The sequence below is a fragment of the Topomyia yanbarensis genome, chromosome 2, assembly GCF_030247195.1.
Source record: "Topomyia yanbarensis strain Yona2022 chromosome 2, ASM3024719v1, whole genome shotgun sequence".
Classification (NCBI taxonomy): domain Eukaryota; kingdom Metazoa; phylum Arthropoda; class Insecta; order Diptera; family Culicidae; genus Topomyia; species Topomyia yanbarensis.
The window spans coordinates 202,354,475-202,375,124 of NC_080671.1; the positions used below are offsets into that span (position 1 = coordinate 202,354,475).

General features: G+C 38.1%; 1 protein-coding gene across 1 annotated transcript in view; it reads left to right on the forward strand.

The window, feature by feature from the left end:
* The first annotated feature begins 7,457 nt into the window (after window positions 1–7,457).
* Window positions 7,458–20,650, forward strand: part of LOC131682702 (zinc finger protein Elbow) — a 79,191-nt gene continuing 65,998 nt past the window's right edge. The window contains exon 1 of the mRNA XM_058964390.1: window positions 7,458–9,220. Coding sequence (XP_058820373.1) covers window positions 9,161–9,220 — 60 coding nt within the window. The 5' untranslated portion in view covers window positions 7,458–9,160. The remainder of the gene's footprint in view (window positions 9,221–20,650) is intronic.

A 20,650-nucleotide genomic window follows, 5' to 3' on the forward strand; every position in this document is an offset into this window, starting at 1 on the left:
TCCTCTATCGACAAATCTGGAAGTCCCGGTTCTCCGGACATATTCCCCAGTTACATGGCGATGGTTTGTAGTTATCGCTGGCTTCACCCCGGAGTAAGGAAGTGCGTCATCTTGGCGCACTTTCTGTCGGCCAAATTCAGATGGGCTTCACATACAACATCCCGGCACTCCTGAAGAAAGGTGAAATCATCGAAGGAAAGCCGGTCGTCCAACGTGATAACTCGTCGAAAGGTAGGTGGACCCACCGGCTAATACATAACATATCGAGCTGGGTGGGCAGACCCCATAGGGAACTTCACTTCCATCTGACACAATTCCTGTCAGGCCATGGCTGCTTCCGAGCGTACCTCCACAGGTTAGGGCACGCGGAGGTCCCGCCTGCCCCAACTGCCCAGGTGTAGATGAAACTTCCGAACACATACTGTTCGTATGTCCTCGCTTCGACGTCGAAAGAAGAGAATCATTGCGACGACGTCAGACGTCTGTGGCTGGGACACAACCCCTGATACCCTTATTCAGCGGATGTGTCAATCGGTGGAGAAGTGAAACGCAGTCTGGTCTGCAACCACCCAGATTGCCTGTAGGCTACAGGGCATTTGGCGCACAGAGCAACAGACGACGGGCACGACTAACTAGTGATTGGTTAGTTGGAGCGAAAAAGGCCAAGCGCAGAAAAGTGAGTGAATGGTCTGTTCATGCTGAGGCAGGTTTGGCGCAGCGACTGGCAACCGCGTAATGGGTAAACCCAGCCACCCCGAAGTAAGGCAAAAGAGCGAGTGTATAGGCGTATAAGTGGACTGCCTCATGCCAAGATGGGAGGGTCGTAGCGTAGTATGTTGGGACTTAGATATCGATGCCTCGTGGCGTGGCAGAGGAGCGAAAGGGAGCATCCAAGTCAGTCTCACACGGTATGTTAAAGGTGAGCACAAAAGTCAGCCTCACATGGTATGAAAACGGTGAGCACCCAAGTAAGCCTCACATGGTATGCCAGAAGTAGGGCCTAAGAAAAATGTTCCACAAGGGATGTCAGGGGGAGCGACAGGAGTTTAATAGTACGATTGAGAGTGAACCAGGTGATAGGGTGAGCATCCAAGTCAGCCTCACATGGTATGTTAGAGGCTAGCACAAAAGTAAGCCTAGAAAGGAATGAAAATGGCGAGCACACAAGTCAGCCTCGCAAGGAACGAAAAAGGTGAGCACAAAAGTAAGCCTCATATGGAGTGTTAAAGAGTGAATCAAGGTGTGACAGAGAGAGCACCCAAGTAAGCCTCATACAGGACGTATGAACGCGTGAGCGAGAGGGAATGAGTACATCAAGTACAGCCATCCCCCCAGAAGTAATACCGAGAGGTAGTCCCTGGGGGGAACAATGGCGGAGCCCAATGGAGTTTAGTCGGTATTAATGGCTGCGTCACCATTAGAGCCCGACACACCCCCAGTACACCCCGTGTGGTAGCTTGGCATCTACTAATAACACGTGTACTAGGCTAGTACGTAAATGTATTCTCCATTGTATAAAAAAAGGCCGAGAGGCATTGTATAAACCGGCACAGGTTAGTCTGTACACCATTATAATTGATAACGGTTAACGATGTGTGACTTTCGCAGCTCTCAGAGGAATTGTAGTCCGAAGCACCTTCATCCCCCGCAAAGTTATAAACAACCTGTACCTGTACCTGTAAATCACCTGATAAACAAACTTAGAACCGAATCAACCACGTTTTAATCAACGAAAATTTCATCTCCGACATCACAAATGCTCGCACCCATCGCAGTGCGAATGTAGATTCGGACCACTACCGGGTAGCAATCTACATACGCTTAACACTGTATGCAATACTCGTCGAGCACGAACGCCGATGCTCACCAGTGAGCAGTTATGAGACTATCATGATACAAAGGAATATGCGCAGAAGCGAAAAACAGAAGAGTAGCTAGCCGCGGAACTCTTGGGAATAGCTGGAGCAACATTCGAAACGCCATAGGTAGCAATGCCTAAGCCGTAGAGGAATTATGGTTAAAACTGACACCTTCAGCTTAACCATTTTTCTGGGTTACTACAAAACCAATAAAGTTATAGTTTCTGCGTAGAATTCTTCTCCAGAAAATTTCTCATAAGGCCTAATTTTGTCAGTGCTTCAAAATTTTTATTTCATTAACCTTTGCGTCCCCGTGATACTTTTCACTTATCAATTTAGGTGCTCAATTCACTCTAGTTTTAACAATTGTCAACGGATTACAATCAAACCACTTGCAAACGATCGGAAATTCATTCAAGTTTCTTAGGTTTTGTATGTTGGTCAGGTCAGATAACCGGTTCCGGGTTTATACGGAAATTCCGTGGGGTCTGTCCGAGGATCATTTTAGCTATTTTCTTTAACTTTTCAACGTCTAACTATAAGTCTGGTATTATTATAGCCCGTACATGATCAAAACTTATATACAAACCCTTTGAAGTTATTTTGGGATGGTAATGGTCACATCCGGGCATCCTGGAGCCGGTTCCGGGGGACCTAGTAAATCCGAAATTCGCTATCTTTACCAAAAGGCATATCAAATATTACAAATTTTCATGAAAAATACACAACGATACAAATTGCATGCCCATAGACTATTGCTGGACCCTTTCGGAAGCATCCGGGACATCCAAGAACCATTTCCAAGAGATTTCCTGGAACGGATTTCCGGAAACAGCAAGCCTTATCTATGAAAAAAAATTTAAAAAAACATACCTGTTATGCGGCACATCAAATTACATTAGTTTGATGATGTATGCACTTTGCGATCATGTTGCGGATCACGTTGTATGTCATCCAGCCACAAGGGGACACTTTACGACCTGTTCCGGAATTTCCGAAATCCGGTTCCTCGGACCAAACATTTTTGGTGAATATGCCTGTCATGCGGCACATCAAATAACATCAGTTTGGTGATGTATGAACATTGCGATCATGTTGTATATCATCCGGCCACGAGTGGACACTTTACGACCGGTTCCGAATGTTCCGGTTATATTAATACCTTGCAAGTGGGAATATCTTTACGTGCTACGGCTCGTGATCTTTACATTCCAAGATTGACATTGAATTCCATTTTCTTCATGGTACAATTCAATAACATAACATTTATTGATTTATCATTAAAAAAAACCTAAAATTTGGGTAATATCTGTACTAAATCAAACAAAAACATAGGCGGTCGGGTTTAGAACACCATGTTTGAAAATAGCAAAAATGAACGTTTTCGTAAAACGCTTGTATCTCAAAATTTTCGCAAGATACGAATAAGAACCTATATATTAGGGTGGGGCATTGATATATGGAAAAACGTAATCATAACCACATCAACCGAGCACAGCACTTTTTTGATTCCATTTGGGGTCCCAAACAACTGTGCAAAATTTGGGGTCGATTGGTTTTGACCCGGCGTAGCGCATTGCGTTTGAAATTTGTATGGAAATTAGTATGGGAAAACCTACTTTTTGCATTTTCAATTCTACAGACTGCAATTATTCCTGCAGTATGCCAACAATTAGATAGAAGGATAGTCCAGGATGTGCTGAACTTTGCCGAAGGATGTATGATGTTAGAATGTCTCTAAAACAAGTTATAGCTGTTCAAAGATTGATAGATCGAAATAAATGCCAAAAATCTTTTTTTGCCAACACTGCGGGTGTACCAATGATACTTCATATAACATACCAACATAACATCATATATTTTAGATTTACCACATTGGTAGATAAATATTTTAAAACATTTGCGCAATGTCCTATGCATAATAGTAACGATGAAACGAAACATCTGTATCCCTCTGCAATGAATTATATTAATAGAATTAAAGATAGAGACTGAATCAACTGATGTCGAGTTGATATGTCAGAGATTACTTACTTAGAACAATGGTAGTTGCATTGCTTATATTTCAGTTTAATTCGCACAATGATTTGATAGGATGATCTTTTCGGTGCTGCTCGATCACCTCAAGAAAAAAATGTTAGTTGAACTGGAACTCTGGTGGATTGTGCGTATGTTTGAAAATAATTCATCTGAACATTCCAACTCGACAATATTTCAGTTCGAATTTCTATACATCGAAGACGAACCCGCCCCCCCGCTCCTTACTACGCTCTAATCCTCAACTACCTACGCCCATAAAATTGAGCTAAGGCTTTTTAATAATTCATCAAAAAAAACCAATGTGGTAAATCTAAAATATATGATGTTATGTTGGTATGTTATATGAAATATCATTGGTACACTCGCAATAGACCTCTTCAAATTTTGGAAAAGTTTTGAAATATACATGGGTCAGCTCAAATTTTTGTTCTAGGTGTGAATTTGAGAATTTGCCATTTTTGGCGAAAGTTCTTAAATTCACACCTAGAATAAAAATTTGAGCTGACCCACGTATATTTCAAAACTTTTTCAAAATGTGGAGAGGTCTAACCCGCAGTGTTGGCAAAAAAAAATAATTTGTGGCATTTATTTCGATCTATCAATCTTTGAACAGCTATAACTTGTTTTAGAGACATTCTAATACCATACATCCTCCGGCAAAGTTGTTCAGCATATCCTGTACTACACTTCTATCTAATTGTTGGCATACTGCAGGAATAATTGCAGTCTGTAGAATTGAAAATGCAAAAAAGTAGGTTTTCCTATACTAATTTCCATACAAATTTCAAACGCAATGCGCTATGCCGGGTCAAAACCAATCGACCCCCAATTTTGCATAATTATTTGGGACCCCAAAAGGAACCAAAAAAGTGCTGTGCTGAAAAAACAATCATTTTGCCCCATCATAGTATGTATGTGTACATAAGTATGTGTGATGTAAATATGTGATTTTTGTAACTTCATCATGTAGTGGGGGGATGAGTTCGAAAACGTAGTGCTATAAACAAGAGTCTCTTATGCTATAAGATTATTTCTGGATATGGATATTACCAAGTATTCCTTCCATACAGCACTGTAACCTTCTGTGCCATTTTATACCGTAAGAGCAGATTTGCTAGCGTTCTACATTCTGATAATAGGATTCATTCACTTATAAGTAACACACACTTCGCAGTAAAGCTACATGGTTCAAACTTTTGTTTTTTTCGGGTCACTGATTATCCACGTATTGTATACCGGGGTATACAAAAGATCATTGTCTCACTGTGATAAAGTTCATCTAGGTCAAACCAAGAGAACACTAGAAATTCGGTTTGATTAGCTTTTTGCAGCAATAGCAAAAGCTTTGATAGAATCTGATAGGTAAAAATTCAAAATTTTCTTTTAAAAGAGACTTATAAAAATAAACATAATAAAAGCATTTCTGTTTTACTATAGTGTGATAATAGTGTAATCGAAGTGTCGCGAAGATCTCCCGCCTTTTGTAATGAATTATGAATAAACACAACCATCTTAACAGCGTGTACTCCAACCAAAGGGAGTCGGTTTTACCCCAACAGTGAACATTTTTTTTTCCAAAAAACTATAATAAATATTGAATACCGCAAACTCGTTTTCAATGCTCCCAGTTGATCATAGGTGAGGCCACTAATAATGGGTGCAGAAAAAATCTGTGATTTGCAAAGCATTTGTTTGATTAAAACCTTAAAATCTACCAACAAAATCTATCATGCAGACGAGTATAAACGCTAATGTCGTATGTTTTGTTTGTTTTTATGACATTCGACGGACCAATGTAAATCCAATTTGTTTTCAAATGTTCTACCTAATCGTACTAATGATAAACTGCCATTTTGAAATGAATAAAAATTTGATTTCTAGGGAAAGTTGTGCGGTGTCGGTTTTACCCACAATGTCGGTTTTCCCCCTACTAGGTACGAGAGCTTCGAATGGAGGAAATGACTGCTTTGACGGCGAGTGCTAATAGTTCGCTGAGGAGAATAAGGGCGAGGATACACCATACGAGAGCGAACGAGAAACGATACAGAAAAGCGCGGAATAGACAAAACTCGGTAATCCGATGAAAACATCAGAAAGGAAGATCAGGATAACGAGGCGATAGAACATCCAAGTACCAAGTTTCGGTTAAACACAAGTATTATAAACGAAACAATGAGTTTGATGATAATTCATTTTTATTTTATCGATTGTTGGCCGAGTCAATGAACAAAATAGTGCTGTGGCCGTCTTAATAGGGCCAAAATAGGCTCACCTCGTTCCAAATAGACTTAAAATAGCTTTAACCTTACTTTCCATAATATTGCTCATTGTTAAAATGTATGCATGCTACAACCTTGTGTTTATTGCCAACATCTTGTTGACGTAAATGATAAAAATCCGACGCAATTAGTATGTTTTCTCATTTGTGTGCGAATAATTCAGTCTATGACAACGAATCCTTCAAACTCGACATGCTTCGTTACGTATAGATACATACCCAGCAACATGGATGGAAATATAGAGAGCAAGGGGAAACTACCGAGAATGGATCGTGTACATTATAAACGAAATTAACATGACATATTGCTATTTTTTATGTGTCGCTTTTCGTTGCAAAAACTGTCACTTAATATAAATGATACTCCACTGCTGACATTTTCTCCCTTTCCCAGTCTCGCTTGACAACTTTCTCCTCCTCCGTGACACCTCGGTAGAAATCCGGCAGTGCTCTACGATGGCGAGGCGGTTTTGCTGATATGCCCCATTGCTGTGAATGGTGTTCCCGGGTCGATCCGTTGAATCAAACAGGCCAGTATAAGAGCAGTGAAAGGAAATACAGCAAACAGTGCTTGCCGTTAGAACACAAAGCCAGTTGTTGACGTAAGCTTTCCCTATCCTGTCACAGTCTACTTTTTGGGTATAGAAGATAGTGCATGTCTTAGAAGTATTCAAGATTTAGTTCAGAAATGATAAGAAACATGTTGTTTGGTATGGATACTGCAACGAACAAATCAATGAAGGATAAATTTGGTACATTTGAGTGAACCAACACTCTGTCAAACCTTCAAGCGAACAACTTCATAAATTATTACTGATTCGCTTCCCAGCCAAAGCCATTTGCCAACTCCGAGAACAATAGACTACAGCAAAGGGCAATCATCACTTAACCTCTCGGCCCCGCACGCTTGTAAAAATGAACATTTCCCACACCACCAACCGCGACCTATCGCCGGGTGCTTGTTTGTGTGAATGAAACGAGGTGTAAAACCGCCAACAACAAAGAGATAACAGCAGCGGCCATAATAAATTTGACGTCACATACATCAACACGTTGCAATCATGGCGAACCGTGAAAGCGCATGTTCCAATCGAAATTTACCAGCTGTGAAATAATCCATTTATGCGAGCGAGTTTCACTCTCCCGAGGACGGCATCATAAACATTGCATACGCCGACTAGGGTACAGTCGGTCTATGTTGCTTTGCGCTCTTGCCAACTGCCATGTGCTTCCCTGGTGCAATACAAGTGCACTCGATAATCTCAGCGCTAACCAACACTGCTACAGCAATAGCAGTAAATGTCTGCCCATCGATCGGAGAAGGGGTCGTTTTTGGGTGGCTCCAGACTGTTTGTGCCCCATACCCCACCCAAACGCCTGCTGCGATGGAGCAGTTTACAGTGCGCGTCAGTATCGGTATTTCATGAGAGCGTGAGCATAACGAGGAGGTACCCCTCAAAAACGAATGTGTTTGTAAACGCTTCATTTGAGTGAGAAATCTTTCCTTCTCTTGCTCGCACACACACAACAGAAGCAGCTGCGAAGATCACGAGGTTTTCCACGAACAGCCACCGGAGAGTGAGAGGAAAAACTAGTAGTCGAATGTTTTTGTTAGTCGCTGTCAGTTATTGTGATCGTTTAGAGAAGCACAAATGTTATTAATCACTTTTGCATGAAGTCTGCCACACCGGTCGTCGTGGTACGCTTTAGCTTAATACGCTGAACCCGTTCCGTCCGTCGAGTTGAGTTTCGTTGGCTGGTCGCGAGTTCAAACGTCTGCGCCGCTAACATTCGCCCTATCTCTGTCATGCTTGCGGCAGATCCGAGCGATTGTCGCGCCACCGCGCGCGATGGATGATGTGAAATGAGCACATGCGATGGGATAATGTAATCCTTGGTGATAGCACAATAGACAATACGACCGTAATGATTGTCTTTTGAATTCCTGTGCACAGTTGAGTGTGTATGTGATAGGTTGTTGAATTTATGATCACACGTCACCCTTTTATGGGAGCAATTGGTACTGATTTGAGTTGATAGTTTTTATTGTCATCCACGAATGGCAGCTAATCGCTGAGTTTGTACCACTGAATGCACTGTAGTCACCAGTCAATACATAACCGATCACGGTAACGAGAATAGTTATGAATAAGTCCAGTGAAAACCATTAACCTTCGTTATCGTGCTGCAAAAAAACACAGAAAATATGGCAGCAGCAATTGTTCGGTGGAAATAAAAAGTAGACAAAAATGGATTAATTTACATAACTTCAACTAAATGTGGATTTATTGCATCTAAATGGATATAAATCTAGCTCAGGGGATTATAATTTAGTGATTTATGTTGTTTTTATTCCATGTTTTGCTTTGTTTTCGTCGACCCCACTCTCGTTCTCGCTGGATACCGACCTGAATACAATGAGAAAAAAAAAACGGATTCCAGTGGAAAATATTACCCTCTGCAGTGTGAATAAAATTATGGCCGTGATTACTGCTGTGGATAAATTTATGTATTTTTCCTCGGGCCAGAGCGCGCAGTGATTTTATTTACGTGCTACATATCATAGTGCTGTGTGAAAATATTGGGTCGTCACTTCGCCGGTGCCTCGTCAACAACGCTATGCGCAATTGTGTACATCATGAAATACGGAGCAATAAAAGTGAAGTGAAAGCAAAAGTGACAAATAAACAACGCAACCCGGAGGAAGTTGGATTTATAGCTTCATGATTAATGGAACTTACTACAACCATGTGGTGTAGTGTTTACACTCATGTCCCCTGATAAGCGAATTAGATTTAATTATAAATTCCCAAAAGCCGTTGGAAAACAAGTGTCATTACAAAATAAGCAAGCAGACAACAGTAAGAAGCATCCGGAAAGTAAACCAGTTCTTCACTAGACGGTTGCGTTGCGGGTTGGGGATTAATCGAGAAATAATACACTGCAAAAATTACACCGCTTAGAATCACACCCAAACGAAACAATGTTGACGTCCAGCAATCAGTACATACGGCCGGAATATCTATCACCTTTACCGAACACGGTAAGTAGTTTAAATATAAGATTATGTATATGAAAAATTAATGGGTTTACTTTAATAGAACAAAATTATCAAACAAACCAAATCGATATTTTTTCAAAGGACAAAGAAATATTTTTTTTTAAATTTACAACATAAAACGTTATTCAATCAATAGAATTTTTCGCCTGCAGTTTTCTAGTCTTTGGAGAAAATTTTATTATGAACGTAGTTATCGATATCGCCACTCAATGGCTACTGGATTGTCCTTGTTGGTTATTTCTGAAGTTGTAGTTTTCAATCCAAATGATATTAGCTGCTATTTTTTTATTTCGATTATAGAGATTTTAACCTTTTCGCCTTTTTTCGGGTTAGAGAAATCTCTTTTTGAAAAATCTCTAAACCTATGTGCAGGGTTGGGAATCGAACCCAGGTGAGCTGCGTACAAGGCAATCGATTTACCAACTACGCTATGTCCGTCCTCAGTAGTTGTTATTTTCCATATTGCAAAGCCTTCAACCCTTTCTCTCGTATAGGGGGTTCCAAATCTATTTTGCCTTAGAACTGTTGCGATCATGATACATACATACATTCGTTGATTTTACAGTTATAGTTAATTGGTGGTTAGGTAAAATATCTTACTATTATTACTGTTGGGATCGGTGCAGAAATTGTTGCATTTGTAACCAAAATCTAACTTTTTTTTTGAAAACAAGTACCAATTTATTTGTAGATATACACTGGGATGATAACAATGCATGTCATTTTAAGGAATTATCTTAGTGTGAACGAATAAAAATGACACAATTGTAACATTTGATGCTTTAGAAAACGTTTTGATAATATTTAAAATAATTGGCTACTTGTTTCAACTCGCATTGATTGCTGTTTCAACTTACCTCGGCAGGAAAAGAGTTGCAACAAAGAAAACACTTTTACAAAAATCATTATATGGATGCTTTGTTATTGATTTGCTCTAGTTATTCTGACGCAATTTGATAAAGCATAAACAGAAGCAAGGAATTTAAAAATAAGCAATCATCGAATGGCAGTTTTTGTCGATTTATCTAATTAAAATAATAAATGGTTTCAACCCTCCTCGGTCTCCCCTACAGTTAAAATTTTTGCCTGCAAAATGAAAAATGCTCGGGTATGAGCGGATCGAAAAGTCGAGCTAATGCGTTGAATAGAGATAGCAGACACTGCTCTAACTAATGGGCTCAAATGGGTGGGATGAATAGCGAAGCTAAGATGAATTGGTCGGTGTTAAATCAGACCGGACTAAATCGCAAAACATAAAAAATGAGATAATGATATTACTGGATAAGGACTTTCGTCAGCTACATTTGACTTTTGCCAAATTTGAAATATGTAACAATAAACAAGAATTATGGCAAAATTAACTTACAATTAGGGTAGACGAGCCCTTTTTCATCTCATTAGTCAAGATGTTGCACTATTTCGTTGATAACTCGGCTTACAGTGATTGGATTACTGTTAAATTGGTATCATCATCTTTGCTTCGTTCTTAACAAGGAGTACAATTTAAAATCTTACATGGAAAATGTATAATACTCGCGTTTGAACGATGCTAAAAATCGAGCACAACGCACCCTTATTCATCCTACCATTTGAGCTAATGTGATGAATAGAGATAGCAGACACGGCTCTAACTAATGTGCTCAAATGGATGGGATGAATAAAGGTGCTGAGATGAATTAGGGCACAGTAACTCTATAATGTAACGGATGCTACGATTCAAACTTTAAACTCGTTTTTCTCGAAATCAATATTTTGTTACTTAGTCCGGTCTGACTTAACACCAACCATTTAGGCAGTGAGATTGAAAATTAAGTAGAATAAAACAGAAGTGAAGGAAATGGCTGTTTGTGTTCGCTGGATTTAAGTTGTAAAATGTCGATTTAACATCATTTTTTAATATCAGCATAAATCTTGCTCGCTTCTCTCATAATATTCCAATTGACTCGTTGTTGGCATTATAACCTGCCATGTCTTAAAAGCATAACGATTTATTATCTTCACGAAGGTGCAAAAAATAACATTCTAGTTCATAATTTATGGGATAGGAATCGAAGCTACAACAAATCAGAAATTAACAATAAATGAGTCCCGTGGATTTTGTTTTCCATTGATGTCATTTACCGCCTAAGTGAAATGTTTTCATAACCCTTTGTTATTTCCGTTCAATTATTTCATACGTGCTGGAACATCGATCAATTAAAAGTATTTAGCAAATATTGCCATCTCCAATCATTCTCATGAGTAATTGACGAGTTGTTTTCCACAAATTATCACGCCAAGCGTAAACAATTATCATTGCTTCTGACAGGCATATATGGTTGATTGATGCCTGTCTGGCAGTTTACAAATGCAACTGAGACAGGGGGCACTGGCAAAAAGTTTTCTCACCTATCAACCGCCGCTCTAACACAGATGGCTTACATCCAAGGTAGGCTTTCAGTGTGTATAAGAAATATAACTGTAGTTTTGAAATAACACCAGCACCTAAAAACTATCAAATAGCCGACACACAGTGGTCACAAAACCCTTGCAAAGCTGTGGTCAAAAATGAGAATCTCGTGAGTATTGCGTTGTAAGAAAGGATTGAGTCTTGAGTGGTTTTTGGATATGAAAGCTTTTTTAATATAATTATGATTAGCATAACAAGATTTTTTTGAAGGCACTATATATATATGATTTTCTTCGGTAAAGAATTTGCATTAACACCGTAATGAATAGTTCCAATTACTCACGCCTGTATACAATTTGCTATCAAATCTTTACCTATAAAAGAATGAACATTGATATAGTAGCTCACAATTTTGGATGCTTTAGCGCATTAACTGTTTCCAATGAAATGATTTATAATTTGCTGGCGAGTGGAAGAGGAAGAAACCAATAAGAAATTGTGGTGTACAAGAGAGGAAAGAACCATGGTGTCCAAAGTATTAGAGCAGAAATGCACTGGATTGAGCTCGATAGACACGTGAAACCAATACCTACAGCAAAGCGAGAATATCGAGAAACAATACAAATAATTCACAAGGCTATTTCTGACATTTTCGTTTTGATTTAGGAAATGCCTATTAGCCAATGCAAACTATAATTTTATTCTTTTCACCCTAATAAATTTTTATTCAACTTTCCACTTCTTAGTTCTATCTGACCTTTATTTCGTTCCGTTGCTCTACCACCTCCTGGTTCTCATCCTACTGTCGAACTCCCGTTCTCCTTCCAGCCGCGTCTGTGGCCTTTGCCTTTGTATCCGACCGCAGCTTACGACGCATATTGAAAAATGAACTCAAACCGAACAACAAGTAAGAGTTAAAAGTTAAATTCCGAAAATCGTATTTACTGACAATTTTTTTTAATTGAGTTATTCGTAAACTCCCAAAACGATAGGGGTTTCTTTAGCCCATCGTTCATACGATAATTTGAATTATCGATTGACCGCCAGGAGGCAGCACCCACCACAAATAATGGTTTGAACCGCTTTAACCGGAGATGGGCACTCTTCAGCCGATTTCAATGAGCCTGGCGTCAAAATAAATGCATCGTATTATCGAGAAAGTGTTCTGGAGGCTGCTTTGAAGCTGTGGACAGACAAACATTTCAGTCGCAAACCATGGACGTTCCAACAAGATTCGGCACCGTCTCACAAAGCACGAGTGAACCAGGAATGGCAGAAAGCTTGATCCGAAGTAAAAAATACACCAGCCTTGAGACGCTGAAGAAAACCATTGTCCGTGAGTGGGCCAAAATCCCGGCAAGTTACATTCGGGCAGCTTGTGATCTTTTTTTGTCGTCTCAAGGCCATAGTCATGGTAAAAGATGGTCATGTTGAGCAAGAATGAATAATTTCTAACTTTTGATTATTTTCTCACCCTCTCTCTCTGCACTTTAAAGTAAAGCAAACTAATTTCCAAACCGAATTTACAATTTACAAAAAATTTGTTACACTTACAGTGCCGGACCCTGTATAGCGTTACGAAAAATATAGGTTTAAGGTTGAACAGAGAAAGGGCAAAAATCTAAAACGAAAAAAGCAGTTTTCTTCCGCACCGTGTGTTAGATCTTCATAAAAATCAATTAGCAGTACTGTAACAACATTCTACATGAGCTGATTGATTTTTATGAAGATCTAACACACGGTGTGGGAGAAAACTGCTTTTTTCGTTTTCAATTTTTGCCCATTCTCTGTGCAACCTTAATGACCACATGAAGCTTGTGTGTATAATTCATTTTAGCAAGTTTCACAATACAATAGATGAATAATAATATTATAAACTCATGTATTGATATAGGTTGAACAAAAAATGTGCAATAAATCATTGCCATTTATTCAAGATGTTCTCAAGTAGCGCGAATCGATTCAACAATCCATCAACTTATGGGAACAAATTCTAAAGCCACTTTTCGAATACTTGTATCTATTGTTTTGACTTGACTCTACTCTATCTAATTAGTAAAAGCGTAATCTATTCCCGCTCTACTAGTCACATAATTTTTAATGACATATTACGCTGCTCTTGTTATTGCTGCCTGATAGCTATTTCTTGGGTGCCAAGGGCGGACGGAACACCCTGGCTGAAAGCGGGGAACAACTGTCTGTCAGATGGCAGTTGTAGTGATTTATGGGATCGCTACAGCACATTTATTCCAGGGATCGTTTGTTATCATCCATCACGCACGGCGACAGGAGAATAGCGAACAGCATCGTGTGCCATCCGTTTCACTTTTCGTTCGGTCGTCACAGTGACGGCATCGCAAAGCAACCCGTCGTAGTAGGCTAGGTAGCCATTGGGTGGTGATCTAGTGGGCAATGGACAATGCAGGAAGTGCTGATTAAAAATGTTTGCCTTTGTCAGAAACGAATCCCACTGTCTAAAATAGTTATTCATCATTCATGCTTTAATCGTTCTGCTTACAGCCTGCTCCCGATAATGGAAGACAATAAAACAAACATTTTTCTCTGCTTTAATTATACAAAAATGATTAGACGATCTTGCGCCCATTAAAATCACAGCCGCGGTAATTACAGCTTCATTATAGAAGAATTGAAAAGCTAAAGAAACTAAAATACACAGCATTATCAGTAATTGCGCTTCTGCTTCATATATTTGCTCGACGTCAAGATGTTACTTTTTGTAGCTAGAGATCGAAACCTTTAGACTCAAATAGAGCAATAAATCAAAATTTGTTTTGCTACCAACGCTATCACATTTGCTTTTTCCGTGAAATCTTTCAATTGCACCTTAACCTTTAAATTTTTTGACAGCTATAGAGAAACATGACCATCAACCCTGTCACGCCACCGATAATGCGGTCTATATTTTTGGTTCTGTTCAAAAACAGTTTCATGTAAACATAAATAGCAAAATATACCTATCTCTATGACACTGAGCAATCTTTGTGTCAGATTGGTATGTTTCTTACATACAGTATTCTTGGTTTAGAATTTAAAAGGAAGAAAATATACTATGTGGTTCACAAACTGTTTTTAGGTAAGCATAGTGTCGCATTTAGCGGTGGTTTTATACTTGTGACTGAAAGGCGTTACGATCAAAAACACATAGCTTCCTTGGTCGAGGTTTAATATTCCTGTCCGGAAAGCTGTTTAAGGTGAAGATATGTGGAAGCCAGGAACGCACGCTTGTTGCTAGGCACCGACTCGCTTGTTTACATTGAGAAAAAATGGAATTCGAAGTAAAAATTCAAACGCACAAATGAGAGTTTTCGGACTTTTTCCTTCGATCATGTGCACAGTACCAGAAAATTTGAAGTTTTGTTAGTAATCGATTAAAGTTTCGCGGGTGTTTTGTGCAATGGTGTGTGATTAAAGTGCATTAAATATGGGAAGAAGAAAAATAAGAGTGCTTCGAAAAGAAACCCCAAGTGAAGAGGGGTGATATTTTCGCACAAAATAAGAGCTACAGGTAGCATTCCGTCAAAAACTCGGGTTTATTGTATAGGAAAATATTCTAGCTTCCTCAAGTAGCAGTTTCGTGGCACACCGGCAAGGTTAGTGTGTTGAAAAACGTATTTTTATATTTGCTCATGTCAGATAAATGATTAGACAGGGGAGAGGGGTGTATGTAACGTAGGAGCTATGTTGTGGCTCGCTTGTATAATGTCCTTAAAGTCTGTCTGAGGTTTCATCACCCTGTACCAATCAGCAATCAAACTTCGTTTGCATCTTCATATACAGCCCCGAGTCGATAGTCCGGCTCGCGTTTAAGTTCGATTGCAGACGATACTCCCAGCTTGCTTGTGACATCTCGAACGGAGAATTTGGGGTTCCGAATGAAACAGCCAGCTACTGTTGTCGTTTTTGCGGCCTACGTCTTTCGATTTCCCCCGATCAAGTATTGCAGGCTGTAGACAAATGTTTTCCGAAAACTTTTATCAGGTTAATGATAGTTGATACGGCCAATTGAATTGAACAATTTCGCGTGCAAGTGGTTCGGATTTTCACGATACGCTCCGTTGCAGCTTTTGCTTCGATGCCATTTTCACAACTGAAGCAAATGTCAAAATCAAACTGTAGGCTTGATGCAACACACATACATCTTTAAAATTAGAGGTGCGTTAGTTTATCAATGTTCGATGAAAAAAATGTTTATTGCCAAATTGTGAACAAGGATCACATCAACAACTAAACATGTCCAGGCAACAACCACAGTAACACTATCAAACATTCGAATGTAATACCATGTATATATTCGACGCGAACTAGTTTTTTGAAAACACAAATAGTTTCGTGAATACCAGTTTTACATAATGTCAGGAACTTGGTCACGATTTTCGTAAATCCTCCGATTCACGAAATCGTGATCTTGTTTTCGTGAAATTATGAACGGAGATTTTTTCCGCGTACTCAGTTAACCCTCCGACAGTCGTAGATTGACTTAAAACCTGCGACAAAGTTATATATAATTGAAATATCTATCTTATTTTTGCTTGCAGTGCTAATTTTATGAACAAATCCCTACAAACAAACTTACAAAAAAACGTTTGTTCGATAGCTAGACTTGTACGATTTGGTTCGAATTTGGAGTAAAAACTCCTGGTGGAACTAGGAATCGACTCAGGAGTGGGCCGATTGAATCTCCAAAAAATAGTATTTTCCTGGCCAGTCTTCCATTGTGATGTTGACTTTTATGTGTCGAATAGTGAAAATATCGAATACCACATTACTGCAAGTTAGAAACTCTGAATATTGCTAAAAATTCTTAAACTTTGATTCTGAATTGGTTTTGCTTCATGCTTTTACATTTATCCTAAAGTTTCCTAGATGGTCCACAACCGGAGACAAACAATTTATTGGCCAAGAACATCACTTCTGAAAATTGTTCCTACTTCTGTTTCACACAAAATCAATTTACGTTTTTCGCCGAATAGTTAACTATACTATTTGTGATATCTTACAGACGGTATATAGAGTTCATAGCATCCAAATCATCGAAGCGAATTTTATAAATAGAAAACAAAACGCGACCCGCAACTAGGAACACTTCACTACTTCCTCTATCTGAATTGAAGTTGTAATTGACTAATTATTAACTAATTGAGTCACGATTATTAAACTAAGCCTGGTCCTAAATGAAATCACAAGATGAGTTGATCCTATATCAAAACAAATTTTAGGAACATATTCTGGTTGTGTTGAGTGCTTAAACAATCATACAGAAATTATACAGAAGATCAGTACGTACGTATTAACTATCCCACTGGTAATGGATTATGAAAAGAAACTTTTCATCAAAATTTGACATAACGCTCTCAACGATTCCACTGACGGAAATAAACAAATGTACCTATTTCGTACTGACAAACGTGAACCATTTGCTACATGTAAAACCACCTTTGAAAAGAGTGTTAGCCAATTCCTATCTCGACAGTAGTCGATAAATCAATCGCGTTTGTCATTTACCATGTAGACCGGCGATTATAATTGTTCATGTTCGTTTACTCATGTTCTCCTTTAAGTGATCGCTCAGCCGCGAACAGCTTCGTGAGTAATCACCGCCTCTTTCTACCGCTGGGCTATTCGAAAAACATATAGATTGGTATATCGGCTGTTAACGTGGCGCGAAACAGCATGGCTAGTAGTTGTATTAGGGTAGTTCAACTAATAAAAATGTTTGTTTCACTTACTTGGTAATTTTTTAATTGAATTTGAAATGTATATGTATGTACCTATTCAACACAAAAAAATTCAATTACAACAGCTAATATGCTTCCTGTCCTTTTTCAGTTAACCTAATTCCAAATTGTGCTTACTTGAATTCTTTAGAATGTTCTACTTCTCAATTTTGGATTCAAAGCACGCATTTAATCACCTAAATAGCTTAACTTAGCTTCGCTTAAGTAGTACACAAATTTATTCACCCAAATATTTCACTAACAAAACAAACAATTTCGGAGAAGTTCAAAAACATTTTTTTTTTTTCAAATTTTGATCCATCCTACTAGGAACAAGGCAAAAAACAAACGCCGTAATAAAGAAGCACTGCAATAAATTTTATCGGGATTTCTACTGTAGGGGAGACCGGGGCTAGTTGGCGGTGTTTTCAGTTTTCATTTTTTACCGCTTTGATTTTGGCAGATCTTGCAAAATAGAACACGTTGCATGAAAGGGTAGACTGTTGGCTACATCTCTGAATTTTATTAAATTGTTTGATATGTTGTCTTCATTTATAGAGATAAAAATATGTAACGCGGAAAAGCCCCAACTTACCCCAGCCTCGGGTAGGTTGGCGGTATGTATGGGGTAAGTTGGCAGAGTGCCAGAAAATAAGCAATCCGTGCCGATTGTCTTTTCAACAAAAGCGTATAGTATTCCACACTTTTCATTATAATTCAGTCTCAATACCCCGCCATTTTGACTTCGACGCGTACTCCATTTTCAAAAGCAAATTTTCGAAAATCTTCAGGCGATTGGCTGAAATAATTGTCTTTTGCGTAGACGAGAGACACATGAAAAAGTTTCTCTTACTTTGGAGTGAATTCCAGAAATAAAAATATATGATGACTATTTTTGCACCATAAATAATACCGCCAACTTGCCCCGTGTGCGTTACCGCCAACTTACCCCAACCGCATATTTTATAAAAAAGGATTTAAAAAATTACTTTTGGGTATGAATAGGTATGACATCTATACGGATGCTGAAAGTTCTTTTCACGCACTATCGAAAAGTATAATCGTTCGGGTAACAGATTGAAAAACACCTTAAATGACACAAAATGTTTAAAATTAAGAAAATTTACAGAGTTTGCTCAAAAACACAATATCGCCCACAGCTTCTACAAAAGATAATGTTTCACAACAAAAACACATTGGATAATGTGTTTCACATTATTTGAGGTACACAACGAGAGACAGCGCTTTATGTCTAATAGAAACAGAGTAAAGGGGGTTCCGCCAACTTACTCCAACCGCCAACTAGCCACGGGCTCCCCTAGACAAATGTATCCTATGTGAAGTTGTGTAGCCATTAGTGATTTAACAAATCTAAAAACTTTCACTCCGAATTAGTTTATTTAATCACCTGGGTCATGTGCAAATTTTAATTAATTTTATTCTTAGATTTAGGAACATTGATCTTAGTATAAAGACAATTGTTAAATGTGTAAATTCGTTGTTATTAGTTTATGTTTGTGTCTAAAGCATTTTTTAACTAGTGACGAAGAACGATCACGCAGATTTTGTTAGTTCGTTTTGCTACACTTCATAGAATATAGAAAATGTACACCAACACCGTCGAAATGTTGGAATTTGAAAATCTGTTGTCAAAAAATAATGATGGGGAATCCCTTCAACTACTTTTTTGAAGACACTGTCATGACAGTACCTACAGTGTCGGACAAAACAATAAGACAAAATTAAAAATTGGTTGCATTATTTTTTATTTTTCGTTGAATATCGAGTCATTTTTATGCAACCCAATTCAATTCTTATTGATTTTTATGAATAACATCACACCTAGAAAAAATAGTGTAAATTTACGTCTTCTGACCATGACATATACCAGCATCAAAAATGACTTAGTTTTACGTTTGATTTTAATTTTATATGACGTTTAATTTCGTAAATCATGTAATTTTACTCCACATACATCGTTTGTTCTGAATGGTAGGAAGTGTAATTTTAAGTCATTGCGCATGTAAAGTATATGTTTCATGTAAAATTAAATGGAACACGGTAATGTTCTGTCATTTCGTAAATTACGGTTTGTTGAATTGTGTCATGTTTCCAATTACGTCAACTATAAAATTCAGATTTTTTTGGTGTGATGAGAAAAGAACATATCCACCCGATATACATTAAAGCATAAAAAAGCTGGGTGGTTACTGTCAGAGACATAACAGAAGTAAAGTAGAATACACTTTCGGTTGTTACTACGAATGCTGCAATTTTCACCAGCTTCTGAAAGGTTGTATTAAAACCAGTTATTTCGGTATTTGTAACGGAAATACCGAAATATCCGTACACGTATATAGAAATTTAAAATATTCAAATATATTGGAACATATGGGTTCTCAATATCATTCATCATTACTGAGTTTTACCGCTAACGCATCTATTTTTGTTGTATTCCTAAGAATTTTCCACGTTCAACAAGTTACATTTTATGAAAATTGATTGAAGAATAATAGAGATATATGCACGAGAAAATGATAAAATTTAATATGTATGACAAAAGGCCCTATAACCCCAAGTTCTCGTATTCGGACAAAGGTCAAAAAGGTTCCGTTCGATTTCTGAGATTTTTTTACATTAGGAAAACTGTAAAATATGTATGATTTGAATCACGGAGCAGAAAAATTATTAAATATGGGGGATTTTGAGGTCGAAATGGCCCAGCACACAACTTTCCCGCATTTTTCTAGAAACAGGAATACCTCCATTCAAATACTAAGATTATTTCCTTTGAAAAGAGGTGTATATTGTAATTTTCTGATTGCTATTTCAAAAGTTATAGCATTTAGTATATTTTCCCATAGCACCAATTTCAAAAATTTCAAGCGAAGTGGGCGAGAGTCCAGAATTGTCCAAATGATGTGAAATTTGGCATCTGAGTTTACTGTGATATTTGTCACAATATGAGAGGGGAGGCCTTTTCAGAATTAACAAAAAAATTGCATTTTTCTCATGTGGTAATACTGAAAAGAGCATTTAATGATAGTGAAACAATTCATTTGGCAACAGCAGAAAATTCGATATACGTGTACCGTATATGTATGTATATCCGTATTTCCATTAGAAATACCGAAATAACTTATTTTAATAAAATCTTTCTGAAGATAGTGAAAGTTGCAGCATTCGTAAATATTAACAGACTATAAAGTGAATTCTACTTTACCTAGGTTATGTCTCCAACATACCCATCTTCTTAATTTGTTCCGTTCATTTTACTTTTATTTGTTC